The sequence below is a fragment of the Adiantum capillus-veneris genome, chromosome 5 (genome assembly GCF_014529385.1).
Source record: "Adiantum capillus-veneris isolate H3 chromosome 5, ASM1452938v2, whole genome shotgun sequence".
NCBI lineage: Eukaryota > Viridiplantae > Streptophyta > Polypodiopsida > Polypodiales > Pteridaceae > Adiantum > Adiantum capillus-veneris.
This window is the reverse complement of record NC_140935.1, coordinates 78,556,731-78,572,476: the sequence shown is the minus strand read 5'-3', so window position 1 is coordinate 78,572,476 and position 15,746 is coordinate 78,556,731. Positions and strand designations below refer to the sequence as shown.

General features: G+C 40.2%; 1 protein-coding gene across 1 annotated transcript; it reads right to left on the bottom strand.

The window, feature by feature from the left end:
• Positions 1–10,317: 10,317 nt before the first annotated feature.
• On the bottom strand, positions 10,318–13,710 carry LOC147457570 (uncharacterized). Its single transcript, XM_086512430.1, has 7 exons — positions 13,250–13,710; positions 11,809–11,880; positions 11,624–11,694; positions 11,347–11,506; positions 11,186–11,266; positions 11,020–11,106; positions 10,318–10,941 (listed from the first exon to the last, which is right to left on the bottom strand). The coding sequence occupies exons 1-7, from the start codon at positions 13,409–13,411 to the stop codon at positions 10,840–10,842; spliced, it is 735 nt and encodes a 244-aa protein (XP_086368556.1). The 5' UTR covers positions 13,412–13,710; the 3' UTR covers positions 10,318–10,839.
• Between the last annotated feature and the right edge of the window lie 2,036 nt (positions 13,711–15,746).

Here is a 15,746-nt window from a genome sequence, read left to right as displayed (position 1 = left end):
TGAACCCTCACTCCTTAACTGATATGTATCAGCCCACACTGAGAATGAATGGTAGTAATGTCTGTGTTTTTGGTCCCATAGGTCATATATGACCTCCGTGGACGTTAATCCAATCTATCTATCTATCTATCTCTCTCTCTCTCTCGCCTGTGTGTAAAGTATCTCTATTCATTAAGTAATCTACTCAATAATCTACTTAGCTACGTCATATTCCTAACAGTATATTTGCACAATCTTCAAGGTACTGAGGTCTATTGTAGGCATTGTATAAAAGTTTTACATTGCAAGGATTGTAGATTAGTGACTTTTCAAATAAGTCAAAGAATAACTTCCAAGGTACTGGACTATAGGAATGTCGGTCATTGTTTTTGCATTGCCGTCCCCATACATTAAACATAACAATGTCAAAGCACCCCGTAGCCATTACTAAAGGAAGTATTTTTTTGGCCATCCACGTTTCCTATGTCAGTCTTAGCGTAAGTTCATAAGCATGTATGTACAATATTTGATTAGTGACTACAATCTCTGTTCCCAACTTAGATTGTATTCATTCGATACTCCCAACAGGAAAGGGTTTATGCTCAAGGGGTCTAAACGCGGGGTTCCCTGCCTCATAATGATACCAAGCTTGAAAGCTATTATGTACAATGAAATCCGTAGACATCAACCTTTTCTTCTCTTCCTCGTTATGCGTAGTAGTGACAAGTCTTTGTACTTCCACTCCAGTTTGGAAATGCTCCTCCACCATAAGACGAGAAAGTATATCCACCCATATCCCTCGAGGTAAGATGTCAGTCATCTACACACACATCCCATCACTCAAGTTAGTTAGAATGATAAAACTAAGATTCAAAGTCAATTATTATACCTTCAAAACAATATATGTTATATCAAAATCAAATTTCTATAACCGCAGAAGACCAAAAAGATACATAGTGTTTCTAGGGAGATACATAAATACGTAAGGGTTCAATGAACCAATTTTTGGTTCCTACAACTGAGGTTCTACCCCTTTATTTGTTCATATCTTGGGTATCAAAGTTTAGCACTTCAACTTGTGCACTAAAAGTCATATCTTTCTTTTCGTACCATTCTTCCCCCCGTGATACATCCTTAGGTGATAATCCAGTAAATCAGTTTACATGAGCATGTCATTTGTTTACATCATTTATGTAGAAGTATCTACTCGAGTTTACTGCTATTGGTTGTGCTCAGGCAAAATCACCAATGCACCTTGGTTTCTCGTAGTCATCAAAAGTAATGGTAACATTGTGAGGGTTGTATTTGAAGATAGGTCCATAGACTCTATTAAACCAATCCTAGGGTACATAATAGAAGTGGTTGCCGCCATTTGACTTCTTCCACACTCTTATTATGACATTCTCACAAAAATCGTATCTTTGGTGTAGCATAAGGGTCTTCTTACTAAGTATGAGTTCACGACTCGGTATGTCCAAAAGAGATCATAAGTTAAGGTAAAGAACATATCCTTGCATTTTAACATCGCCTTCTTTGATCTTTTCCTTCACCCAAAGTTGTGGTTTGGTCATAAACCTATCAGACACTTGTGTTCGATGTTCAGGCTGAGCTCCAAAATATAACTCCCATGCTACGTAAGTGTTGGGTACAAGGTAATCTCTAGTCCCCTTTGAAACTCAAATCACTTCAATTCCCCAATGGACAATGAATCCAACCGCATAACTGAAAAAGACTCTTTATGCAAAGTCATTTGAGAGTTCATCTAGACATTCAAGAAGATCCATCTAAAACAAGACAATGAGAGAAAGGAAACTTGGTACACATGTGAACCAAAACTGAGTCTACGCTTCTTTTATTCATCAAAATTTGATTTTTGTGATTTCATTATAATATTATGGGTACCTTGGAGCTAATTCTCTAAATATTCTTTTAACTCTCATAACAGGGTATTCTCTCAGACCTCCCACGCAACAACGTGGTCTATAGTTATCTTTTCAACTTTTCTTTTCCTATGATAGCTGTAAGAGATTCAAACTTCTTAGCGACTTCGATAATTCTTAACATTTGGGAACGCATCGCCAAGTAGTAGAACATGTCTTCTAGGCCTAGCCATGTTCTGAGTTGAAGTAGTCTGAGGTTGCCAAACCAATCTCTTGGACTGTCGTCAATATAAATGAAGAATTGACGAAAAAGGTTCATGGTGACGGGTAAGATAACTACGGTCAACACTCTTCCAACAAGTTGTGCTTTCTAATATGCCAAAGACTTTGATGTCAATTTCTAAGTAACAAAGTTTTCGCTCATCCCTTGACAACCGTGTCGCCATATTGTTGAACACTATGGCCAAAACCTCATTCCCATGAGTAAAGCATTCAAACGTCACTCTGGGAGCCATTTGCTACTACAAAACAAACATTCAAAGAAAATACAATGCCATTGTTGAACACTTCAACCATAACTCAAACCAAACACTTCCACTCAAGAAGACAAGTCAAACGAGAACCACCAATCAATGTCACTTATAGATGCATCATGAATACAATATCTTTTCTCAAAGAGCATGCATGAATGTGTGCATGATGCATAACCAACCCGACTAGTATCAGGCTTTAGGCTATCCCCATAACCTTAAGCATTGGCTCTAATACCAGATGAGAGACACCCCTCCTCGGGGTGCACAAAATATACAATTTACAATTTTATACAATATTCAATAAACATGAGAGTTGCGGAAGCATTTGCATAGGGGAGGAGTTCTCAGTGTCTGACCAAGCATGGAGTTTAGGCCATGAGCCAGACTGCATCTAGAGGTACCTAGCAACTAGAGCTACCCCTGAATGGGTGATATGAATGAAAGCGTACTCAAGAAAAATATAACATTGTGGAAGGTGAATATATGTGTACATCACGTTGCGGGGGGAGAGTGAGAGAGAGAGAGAGAGAGAGAGAGAGAGAGAGAGAGAGAGAATATAGTGGAGGGTGAAATAGAGTGCACAAAGACATGAGAAGATGACAACAAAGAATCTTTAAATGCCCATCTAAATGGAATAGGCAATCATGTATCAATGCGATGACAAAATCTGGGTATACCATAATATCAAAAAGTTTATGACAAAACAACTAGCAGAGCACTGGATCCTGTGTAGGCATCGACCGGTCCACCCATCCACTTCCACTCTACTACAGACAGAAAGAATTTCACTTCACTGGGAGCGAGCCAGAACACCTCCAACCTATCTGAGCCACACATAGACTGAGGCCGCTTCTCCTCCCTCCATGAACTCGAGCTCTGAAAGGATCCCAAGTACCAGCAGGTGGTAGGGTATCAACACCAACCATACCAGTTTAGGCGCCACGTCTCTTGGATTCCCAGCACCGGGTGTTTAGACAAAGCCAAGGCAAAATCCCCGACGCATTAGCCGTGTAGGTCATTCAACCCCCGACGCACTGACCGTGTAGATGAGCCTAACAAAAAGAAGAAGACCTAGGTAACACCCCCGATCCAGCAAAGCCCCATGTCAGCAACCCTTTAGTCTAAGACTAAGCAATGTAGGTGATATTAGTCTTGTAGCGACGCTGCCATGAGAAATAAAGCACACGAGTCCAATCACAATAGCACTTCCCACATGCACAAACAATCTTTCCCAAGTAATTAGACTGTACAGTGTCTCTACCCTTACACATCTGCCATAAACCATCCAAATCACTTCATGATCCAATTTCAAAACCATAAACTATAATCCAATCACATCACACGAGCGAGCACTCCACCCAACTTGGGTGAGGCACGACCAATCCTACATAACCACTTTAGAACATAACATGGCTGCAAAAATTTCGGCAGCATAACCATATCCAAAAAAAAAAAACCCATGAGCCACAACGGCTTACGTCATAGAATATCAACCACAGTCCATAAGGGAATCTCAGCCCTTGACCATGAATCATAATCACACTGAACTAACCCCACACTTGGAGTTTGACATATCCCCTGCAATTAATCGGAGTCTGCACACATGTGACCCTTAAGATATGCTTCTTTTATGCATAAAAAGAGTCCGACCAGAAACTAATCATGATATAAAAATTCAATTTTGATCACATCCAATCATGAAAAGTTGATGATGCATCACATATGCACTTCACCTCCCTAGCACATAGAGCTAGTTTTGACCTAAAAGGTGGAAAGCAATCACAACCATGCATATGAGGCATCCACATCAATCCATGAGTTCCCATACATCATATGATAACATTCCATCACCATAAACATGATGCAAAACAGCTCCGACCTTTAGGTCAACCATAAACCATAACTTCACACATATGCAAAAAACAATTTTTTGGCATTTTCGGACGTGTGCGAAACATGCGATTGAAATTATTTGGTCTCAAATCAATGCATCAAGTTCAGCTTTATAATATATACTATCACTCTATCACATCACTTCACCCATATGGTATTCACACAACAAACGGTAACCCCAAAACAAAACCACTTTATTCATTTTTGACTATGCGGTTCAGGATGTTTAGCCATACACTCTCACATAAGTTTATGGCCATCTAATGATTGAAATCAACTCACTAAAACAAACCATAAAACATATAAAAAAAGCTCTGTCAACTCACGACGTCATATGGTATCCCCCTTGGTAGCACCCCTATGCGTGTAGGTAAAATCGGTTATAAAGTGATTAATAACTCGCAATTCGGAAGTGATAACGGAGACCTAAATTCATTTATCATTAAGTTTCATCAAGATTTTCAATTTTTTAAGTGGGTTTGCCCATCCGATGAATCTATATATTGGTTCCCTAAGGAGCTTGGAGTCCAAAAATTTGGTTGTGTAGTGGGCAGCAAACTGCTTTTTGACCATACCTCTTAGCTCGAGCGTGTTTTTCACATGACACCAAAGAGAGAAAATGTTCTAAATGATGTTTTTTATCTTTGGTGTAAAGGGTTCGGGCTGATTCATACCAGTTTATGATTTATGACCAAAATACTGTTCCTACCGTCTCTATGATGTGAAACAAAAAGCGCTTTTTATGCACGCACGTGACCATAAACGTATCATGTGCATAAATCAATGTGTTAAACAGTTGATCCATACATGCAATCGTATGCGAAAAATAATCATCGAGAGGGTGACTACGCAGAAAAACGACAGAGAGAGAGAGAGAGAGAGAGAGAGAGAGAGAGAGAGAGAGAGAGATGATGGCTATGAAGTTTAGAACTTCTCACCGTGCTTTAGAATCTATTAGGGGCTGTTGAAAGGCCTCTTGCTTTGCCGCAAGAGAGCAGTGATGAGAGCTACGTAGAGGTATCCGCCACGAAAGCTTTTGGAGAGCGCGTACACCGTGAAACAAGAGAGAAGATAATAAGCAAGTAGAGACAGAGTGTCTTGAGAGAGAGAGAGAGAGAGAGAGAGAGAGAGAGAGAGAAGAGCTTATGGAGATGGTGATGAAGAGCTTGCACCACTCCGTATAATAGGTACGTATAGCCTTGCGGTAGTAGACGCAACAAACAGCACTAAAAACTGAGCACTCTATGCCAATTTATAGGTTTTGTAGCTGCTCAGAGTGTTCCCCAAGCTGTAGGTAGCCCTCTGCGAGGTATAGCTCCACAGCTTTTGGGACTTTTCTAAAAACAATTCTTTGCTTTTGGTGGTCAACTCTCCCACTTACCATTCAATTTTTACATCAAAATTGACCATCCAAGCAGTATCTGGGCAACTAATGGAAACCGTAGCTAGAGTATGCCACACCGTAATGTCCCGACATAATTATGAATTTCTCGTACTGCCCTGACGTATTTACGGTACCACTTTTTTTATAAAAATATTTCCGGTAGAAATCCCGTATGATCTCATTTTTGCTCCGAGTGATCATTTTTAAATCTGGCGGAGACTAAAATTAACATTTTTACATTTACGTCATCATAAAAAGCACACTGCTTTTCAAAAACGCCTAAAAGCACGAAAAGCTAAAAATAGCATAAAAAGCAAAAAAATACAAACTTTCGAAAATTGAACCACGGTTCCCCTCGTCCACAGGAATAAGAAAACAGACTCGCTTTTTACTAAAAAGCACTAAAAATCATGAGAAATTTTAAATAGCGTGAAAAGCACTTAAAAAGCATATTTTTACCAAATTGACCCATAGCTTCTCCGGAACACGTAAATTAAGGATCTGACTTTGCTTTTTACAAAAAAGCATGAAAAAACTAAAAATAACGAATTTTTTCAAAACTGAACCAAACGTCTGTTTAACTTATTGGAACATGGAAACGGCCTTTTCTTTTTACTTTAGAACCTTCCAATACTGTCAATCAAGCATCTTAAGTCAAAATTTGGCAAAATAAATAATGAAAGCTATTTTTGTTATTTTTAGAAGAGACCCAAAAATTGGGGATCTTACAAAAATGCTCTCTTAATACCGCTATTCTCAAAGTTCATAGGCCATTTTCATTACATCTGGACTCCACATATCTCTCCCACCAAGCTTTCTCTTCTAAGGAAAATTGGTTCTGTTGGCTTTGAACAGAGAAGCAAATCCCACATTTGTGTGACATCTTAAAACGTGTGATGTGAAGCCATATAACCCTTGCTAATGCTCTCGTATGTGGCACAGATATTGTATGAACAGTCACAACCCGCATCATGCGGCTCAAAGGCACGAGAGCGCATGTGGTTCAGTGAGTCCTTTAAAAAGGATATTTGCACATGGTATTCGCAACATCGGTGTATCTATCCTTCAACCGCCTGCAAAAGAATGGCTTCAACATCTCAAACATTCTCATGCCAGTCTTGCAATCTGGATGTTTTTCTTTGAATCGGTGAAAGAGCTCAACCTACCATATCCAGATTTGATCAGTATGTTTACTAGCATAAACGAATTCAAACAGGAATATATAGATTAGATATCCGGCATGTTCATGAAAAAAATTTGGAGTGTTAAATAGCACATTCAACATCCTAACATGCACGTAACAAGGTGTGTTGACTACCATATATAGTGTTTTCATTAGCATGATAAGTATGCTAACTAGCGTACTCTATATGCTAACAAGCACATGTAAATAGCATAGCATGTGTGCTAACTAGCATACAAGGTAAGCAAACAAATCTATAGTAACTACAATCAATGTCTAGTAACTACAATCAATGTGTTGTTTAGCATATGAGATATGTTAAACTACATAGAATGTTTGAAGTAGAATAGAAAGTATATAAACTAGCATGGACTAGGTTTTGACCAAGATACCTTGAATGCTAGCAAGAATAATTTGTGTGTTGATTAGCATACCAATTATGTAGTTGATCATATCCGGATTGTAATTAGCATACTAGGTATGCTAACAAGCATAGAATGTGCTAATCAGCATACCCATTATGTCCATTATGCTAGTTAGCATACTAGGAAAGGTAGCTAGCATACTCATTACATCAAAAAACATACTCAACATGCTAGTTTGCATACTAGAAATGCTAACTAACATAAACATTTGTGTTAAACAGCATAGGCAGCATGATGGTGAGCATATTAGATATGTTAACTAGCATAAATGGTGTTAGTTAGCATACATATTATGTTAACTAGAATACTTTATATACTAGGTAAATTATTAGGCATGCTAAGTAGCATAAAGGGTGTTAATTAGCATACTCGGCATGCTAGTGAGCATACTAGGTATGCTAACTGTACAATTAATAGGGTATTAATTAGCATACATATTTTGTTAACTACCATACTTCTTATGACAGGAGGTTACTAGGCATGCTAACTAGCATACTCATTATGCTTAACAGCATACCACATAACTAGGAATGTTAACTAGCATAAACCTTGTGTTAAACATCATACTTAGAATGCTAGTGAGCCTACTAGGTATGTTAACTATCATAAAGGGTGTGATTAGCATATATATTGTGTTCTAGACATGCTAACTAGCATACTCATGGCATGCTACCTATCTTACCTAGCATGTTAATAAGCATTCCGAGTATTATGTAGAGTGTGGTTGCTATGCTATTGATCAGCACATAAACAAGTTATTATGCAGTAGAGATGCAACACATAGAATGCACAAATTAGAGCATAAGCATTAGGAAAGAAATGGACTCATTTTCGGGCCTTTTAGCTCTAGTGAGAGAATGCTCCTTAGCCAATAGGAAGAAGGATAACGTTACATTGAAAAGCCTTTTGTCTCATTTTTTAAAATATCCATGAAAAACATTTTGGTGAAATTATCATTGTTATGAGAAAAATGAGGTGCTTGATAATGACATCTTGCACAAGCGTCGAGCGCCTTTTTATGACCAGCTGTTGCTATCTCACACAAGCATCAATCACCTTTTTATGAGGTACTCGCAATTCAAATTCGAACGGGTTGTACTTGATAGTGATTGATAGGTACTATTTAAAACTGTGAAGGAGTCAGAACCAAGCGAATAAAAGCCCATGAGGGGTCTTGGGGGCCTCTATTCGCTTGGTTCTGACCTCATGAGGCCCTAAGCTTAAAACGGTTGTATCTTGAGCTAGAGACGTTAGATTTTAGTGTTTTAAAGTGCTATCCTAAAGTTTTTGGACGTTTCAGATGCATCCGTGGTGTTCTTTTTGTATTTTGAAAACATCTCTTATGTGTTTTCTCTCATCGCACATCACATCACTCATTAAGATTCAAAGACATAGATTTTGGTGCACGCTTAAGTTGGGCTCTCGAAAAGCATTTTGTACGAGCATGCATTTAAGTGATCAAACAAACTTTTACGTATGTACTATGAGAAATAGAATTCCAGAAAACTACTTTTGTATTTTTCAAGATTACCTCTCTCTATGCTGAGTTGGCGTTTTTTACAGGGCCCAAAATTGAGTCCAACTTTCTCCTAATGTATTTGATCGATCACTTGAGGCTCGTTTAAGAGATGCACGCGGTGTTTTATGTAGCTTTTTCTCCTCACTTTCTTTCGACAAACATCCTTCTTGTTGGATGAAACGCGAGTCTCCTCTATCCAAATGTGTAGACCAATTCCTTAATTTCATATGTGATAAGGCTCTAACGGTGTTGCTTGTGACATGAAGCCAATGAAAACAATCGACCATCGACATTAGGCTTCGATCGTCGTGATTTTGCCTTACGGCGGACGACTTTTAGGACCTTGGAGAATTTTGCAAGTCTTTTTTTTTTCCTTTGAATTCAACATCATCCGCAATGTTGCACTCTTCAAAAACAACTCTTCATTAGAATCTAGCTGTTTGACAATAGCGTGTTGCGGACATTGGAGACAATTGCACTCTGCATAGCAGCTTCCTCCACTAAAGACTGATTTTGGATTACCCAAACAAATGGATGTTGAACAACAAGATTCCAAATTTTCCACTTTGCTTCTGTACTAAAACTTGCAGTCTTACTCTTATTTTGTTTCTCTCCTCATCTTCGAGGGCATAATGTCCTTGCTGAGCTTTCATTTGTTTACACTCCCACTATTTACTCTTTCTTTTTCTCATATTTCCTGATAATAGAAAGAGATGGATCCTGGAGTTGTAATTCATTGTCTGTAATGGATCCCTTCCTCGTTCTCCTGAGAACTATAAACGTACATAATACATTACTTACTTGAAATCACTTGAACAAATAACTGTCAACAATTGATGTTGTAAATCCAAACATGCAATGATGTGACCAACTAAACGAGGAGGCTTTCCACAATATTTTGCTTACCGTCATATTACAAAGCACCTCCATTTCTAGTATTGGAGCCAATAATGTTGTATGCTTGTTTTCCAAAGTCGTAGGTCTATGCCGAAGCAAAGAAGAGAGCTCAGCTTTGACAACTCAACTCTGAGGTAGGACGCTTGGCACGCGAGAGAGAGAGAGAGAGAGAGAGAGAGAGAGAGAGAGAGCGCTCAATAAACAGTCCGCTAGTTTGAGAGAGTCTATGATGCTTTGAGAGAAACTAAAAGACCTGGCCACACCCCAATAAAGAGGATATAAACAAGAAAAAAATTTAACTCAAACTGCACTTGCTCTTTGGTTTTCAATATATGCTGACACATTAACATGCTTATACCCCATCATCTTTTGCTTCTAACTTTCCACATAGGTCTGTTACCTGTATAGGCGGGGCCGCCAAGGGCGGGGGGGGGGGGTAGACAAGGAGAAGCGACACACTGGGGGAAGAGAGAGAGAGAGAGAGAGAGAGAGAGAGAGAGAGAGAGAGAGAGAGGAACAAGAAGAAGAAGAAGAAGAGAGTTTTGACCTCGTAGGTATCTATCCCAGGAGACCTTAGAGATCTAGCCGACAAGGAGAGTTGAAAGAGAGAGAGAGAGAGAGAGAGAGTCAATCACTTGATCACAATTGCAATAGAATTGTGCTTGGCATTAATCCTTGAGCACAAAACTGAATGAAAACTGAGCTCTCAAGAAGAACTTAAGGAAGGTTACTCTTCCAGAAACTATATAAATACAAGAACATGCTTCTTAGCAAGGGGAAAAGACTGGGCAGAGGATGGCCCTTGTTTTCGTGCTTCGTTCTCGAGCAAGACTGAATGCAGGCCCAGGCTCGTCAAACACCACTACGCAATGGCACACAGCAATGGCAAGCAGGCATATAAACTGTGCGTTTGCCAGCAAGTCCACATTCCACAAGGAAAGAATGGTGCATATATACATCGAAAGAGAGCAGCCGTAAGTTCCATTTGCATATCGTGCTTAAGGGCTGAGGAAGCTCAAGCACTGCCCAACAATGAATTTTTCTTTCAGCGGTTTAAGATGCGGCTTCTGTGGCAGGCACTGTCTATCAACGTGTGGAGCCCAAAATGACGACATCATCGGCAAAGTTGCTTCATAATCACTCTGTCTACTCGTTCAGATCCATGGCTGGAGCTAGAGCAATTCGGATTGCCTCAGGATGTGCTGTCTGCAATAGAATACTTACTTCTGCTGCTGTCAACATAGTTCCCTGTATAATCCAGGGTGCATATGAGCATAACCTTATGGTTAAACCAGCTATAATATTGGCTTGGTCAAGGCAACACACCTGTCGCCGCTCTCTTTGTAATGTACCCATGCCACGCACCATTATGTAGCAAGGTAAGAAAAACCCTACAATGCGCAATATAAAAGCCTGCAAGCATTAAACAAAGCAAAATGAGAAAATCATATACTGAGGCCTGCTATTCGCATTTATTTTACAAGGGACTCACAACGAGAAACATGGAGGTATCGCTATCTGCAGGAGTGATGACCATCGTAAATGTATGACGGAGTAAAAGCAAGGTGACAAGCTGTGCAACATCGATGCTCATAAGTACATTGCAAGGCAAAGCCATCCGAAGGACATGAGAAAAAGTATGAAGCATCTTACAATAAGAGCCACAGTACGGCAACAGATGGCACTCCCAGAACTAGTCGCATCATACTCCTCATAATCTGATTCTAGAAATTGCCTTTGAGCGATGGCAAGAGCCAAAATTCGCGGATCTCGAAGTCCCATCTGGTGAGCACCTTGGATGCCCCAATCATCCCTACCACCCACAACAATTAAAGCGCAGAATTTGTTAAATCTCACCATCTACCAACAAAATTAGCATACAGACATGCACTTTTTTCAAATAGTGTCTTCTCTCTCAACTCACAAGCACCTGATATCAATAGAAATGCTGCCTGATTGCAATCGTGGCGGTGAGGAGGCCGTATACCCATGTTTGTAAGGCTGAAACCAATCCACAAGGAAATGACTACAAATGCAACAGATAACTGCCTTAATGGTTTCTTTCATTAGTAACTTTTAAGAAAAGTGTCAAACATAAGAAATTCCTCAAATTACCTGCTGGCAGATTTCACAAGTTACATCCCCTTTCTCATCGCACCATCTCTGGATACAAGTTCGGTGTGCATACTACAAAAGAAAGACAAACATTAGCAGATGATTACCACTGAACTATATATCATTAGCAGATGACTACCATTGAAAAATATATCACTATACAGCAAGGTTGCCTGTCTTGAATTGAGAACACAAAAGGACTGCCTTGATCAAGAGCACCACTTAAAGACTGCCTTAGCCATGTATTACAGCAAGAAATAAATAGTGAATAGTGCAACTATTGAAAACTTATCCATTGTTGTCAAAGCCTCAAAATAATTTTCCTGGATGCTATTACTTTGTGGCAAAGAGGGAGGGACAGTCATCACTGACAAAGAGAGCTTTATTTGTCAAATCTATGAAACTCGGCCATCTAGAGGACTTCTTACTAAGTCGGCTGAACAACCACAGCTGGCTTTAAGGGGCAGATCCATGAGCGGTGTATATTACCACGCCTAGGTAGAAAACTTCAGGAAATCCAGCAAATTTCAAGTGACAAAGGTGGCATTTATTCTCCAACAGCCATGGGCCGGGCATGTACGGTTGAGCATCTGTCACTTCATATTTCTGAATACGAAGTGACCAAGGATCAAGCTCATCTCTTGCATTATCTTCATTTGATCATCCTATGGTAATGCTGGGATAGTTCATGCAATCATTGCATGCACAACACCCTCGACATAAGGGTCATGGAGGACAAGGAAGGATTGGGTCATCGAACACATAATTTGTGATTGCACAATTTTGACAAAACAAAAGAGAGATACTAAAAATACATAGCATCATAAGACACTTCTGATGCATAGCCAGCAGCTTCATGCAACTCTTGTGATCACACCTTGAGTAACCATTCAACCATGTCATAGGGGGCGTCTCCCAACTAACCCTGCTGTGAGGGTCAATGGCCTAATGTGCCTGAGTCGGGTCCAGCTTGAGGCCAACCAAGCCTTCTTCCCCGCACTACTTGCGCGTCTCAAATGCAGATATAGCAAACCCATGCTGTAATCTTCATGTCTACAACCAAAAAAATGGTACCAAATAGAGCTCAGGGGTGGCTTTTGATCTGTGGGTATCTGCTATACAGAGGAATTATTTCTTGGTCCCTCCTCTTCTCCAGCGACATCAGCTTCAGCCTTCCTTTAGTTGAGTTCTTCCCACAATCTTTCTCACAGCTCCTGAGCCATGGCTGCCTCTTCTGCTTGCTTCTTTTGCAGCTGTTCCGTCTTGTATACATAGGCGCATATATATCCCTCATAATGCTAAATACATCATGTGCATCTCAGGCACCTCATGCCAAAAGATCACTCTCTAGACCGCAGCAGGTATGCTGATAAAGTGCCAAAAAAGAGAAAAGGAGAAATTGAAAGTCACAGAACGACGGAGAAGATAAGCAGCAGCACACCTTAAGGCTGCCGGAGCAAGCACATGGTGCTTCCAGCTTTGAAGGGTCCTCTTCTTCTTGACATATTCTGCATTCCAGGACAGTGGAATCCATATCGAGTTGGAGCATTGTGCTCTTGAGAGCAGTAGAGCCATCCTTATCCTGCTTATTTCCTGCTCCCATGTCTTCGAAGAAGAAGGAAGAAGGCAGAGAGGAGTCGGCGCCGTTCTTGTTATATAAATGAAATGGGCGCGAAAAATGCAGTAGCTGCGTGAAGAAGGGATTCTGCACTGTGTTTGTGCGTGCGTCTGTGTGTGTCTGAGAGAGAGAGAGAGAGAGAGAGAGAGAGCAACGCAGAAGCAGCAAAAGATCTGATCATCAGCAGATAGCTTCTTTCAGGCGAGGGCGAGAGACTCGCAAGTGGAGTGCAAAAATAGTAGGTCTAGAGAGTCAAATTGCAGTTGGGTCATGCTTGTTCTGTTGAGACTAAAATACACCTCCTGAGAAGGCCATGTCCTCACTTTTGATGGTGAGTGGGCCCATAATGTGGCTATATCAGTTTGGTGTATTGCCTTTTGCTGGCGTGGCAGGCAGCTCCTCCTTCCCCACTTATGGATTGGGTGATTTGGGTGTATGCCCACCATCTCTCAATCCCACATTAGAGTGTTCTCGCACGCAACAAGCCCCCTCTCGTCAACGTACCCTTGCCTCACATTGTAAGGTTGTGGTCACGTGAGACATAGTTATCCCTAACGGGTAACTATGCCTTGCGCAGGCAACTATGCCTTGCCTATGGTCACACGATGGTGCAGTTATACGGGCAGTTCAGTAGTTTGCCACCACTTGTACATCTGCTCTATAGGTATTTGTAGGTTGCCGAGCAGACCGTCGACATTGGGGGCTCATCATCATGTAGCGATTGGCGTAGCCTCTTCTTAGCGCAACTTTTTTACCTTTTCTAGCATTTTTATTTTAATCATTGAGTGCTCTAACAGGTTACTTTGCAACTATGTCAAAATCGGCATAGTTGCAAAACATGAGGCGTAGTTGTACTAATCCTGTTTCATTTCCTCGTGTGACCGTGAATGAGGCTTAGTTATATGTCAGGGTTACTGATAACTAAGCCTCGTGTGACCACGCCCTAAGTTGTAACTCTACGAGAGCTTCCTCTACTCCCCATCTTTACCCCTTACAATGCAAGCAACAAATGGACAAGATAGCTCGCGTTAGTAGAGTAGCCTCTATTGAATTGCTTTGCAAAACGTCTCTTAGAGGGTGTTTGGATGCAGCTACGTTTACCCAAAGCCCCCCTTGGCAATGTAAACCTTGCATAATTTTCTCCAACTTTGCCAATTTCGGCAAACTTGGACAACTCTTGAGCAAAAGATCAATCATTGGTGGAAAGATCTTTGATGTCTCTTGAGATTGTTCCTCGATAAAGAAGAATTTACTAGAAAGGGTGGACAGATAGCTCGCGTCAATAGAGTAGCCTCTCCTAAACTCCTTGCAAAAACACCTCTTAGAGAGTGTTCAGATGCAGCTACATTTACCCAAAGCCCCCCTATGCACTTGCATTCATAAATCTAAAAATTTTAGTGGTTTAATCTTCACGTCAGCAAGTCAACGCAAATTGTGAAAATCCGTACAACAGCTACCACATCATCAATTCTCCACACTAGAGTTTCATAAGGACCAGAGATATCCTCATCTTCATAAGGAAAAGAAATCTTTGTTTCTCAATATGCTCTTCTTCAAGAAACAAGGAAGACACATCTACATCACTATCACTGCTATCTTTAACTTCATTGTCATCATCCCCAGTCTCTTCTCCTTCAATTGAATACTCTTCTTCATCATCTTGCTCATTGAAATTAGCATTCAAAAATTGCTTGCTAGCCATATCCTAAGCTTGGAAATTATTTGATAGGCCATCTTCATAATTGCACTGAAGAGAACGTGTTGTAACCTCTTCAACCATGCAAGGGAGAAACAAACGTTTCCAAAAGCAATCATTGTAGTGAGAGATGTTGTCACACTACATCCAAGAAAATTTTGCCCAAGCATGACGATCGTGGAGGCTAAATTGAGGTGGAAAAAAAGAATTTTTTATCCCGTTGTTGAAAATTTTCCCAGGTTTAGGTTGCTGTGCACTTTTATGAAGCTTGAAATTGAAGCTTGGCTACCAAATTGATTAGTAGCACGCTTAATTTTATCTTTCTCACTAAATAAATTTATAGCCTCATAGAGGGAATTCGGCTTGAGTGAGTTGAGCTTGGATTGGATACTATTTGGTAGGCCATCTTCATATTTGGTTGCCTCCTATCTGAACAGTCACATTCAAAGTGTTCTTTCACAGCTAGTAAGGACACCAAATCTATAAACATGGGAACATTTTCTTGAAGATGATACCAATCTTAAACTATTTGTATTCTACACCAAATCCTTGTGTCATAATAATCAATATCTAATTCTCCTAAATGATTTTCTCATATTAAACTGATCATTTAATGTGGGGAAG

Bases quoted from the DNA above. Each gene is read 5' to 3' on its own strand.
- LOC147457570 (XM_086512430.1), bottom strand. From the start codon at position 13,411: ATGGGAGCAGGAAATAAGCAGGATAAGGATGGCTCTACTGCTCTCAAG. The intron at 11,695-11,808 runs GTAATTTGAGGA...GATTGGTTTCAG, and splicing joins CTTGTGAAATCTGCCAGCAG to CCTTACAAACATGGGTATAC. The intron at 11,507-11,623 runs GTGCTTGTGAGT...TGTGGGTGGTAG, and splicing joins AGCATTTCTATTGATATCAG to GGATGATTGGGGCATCCAAG.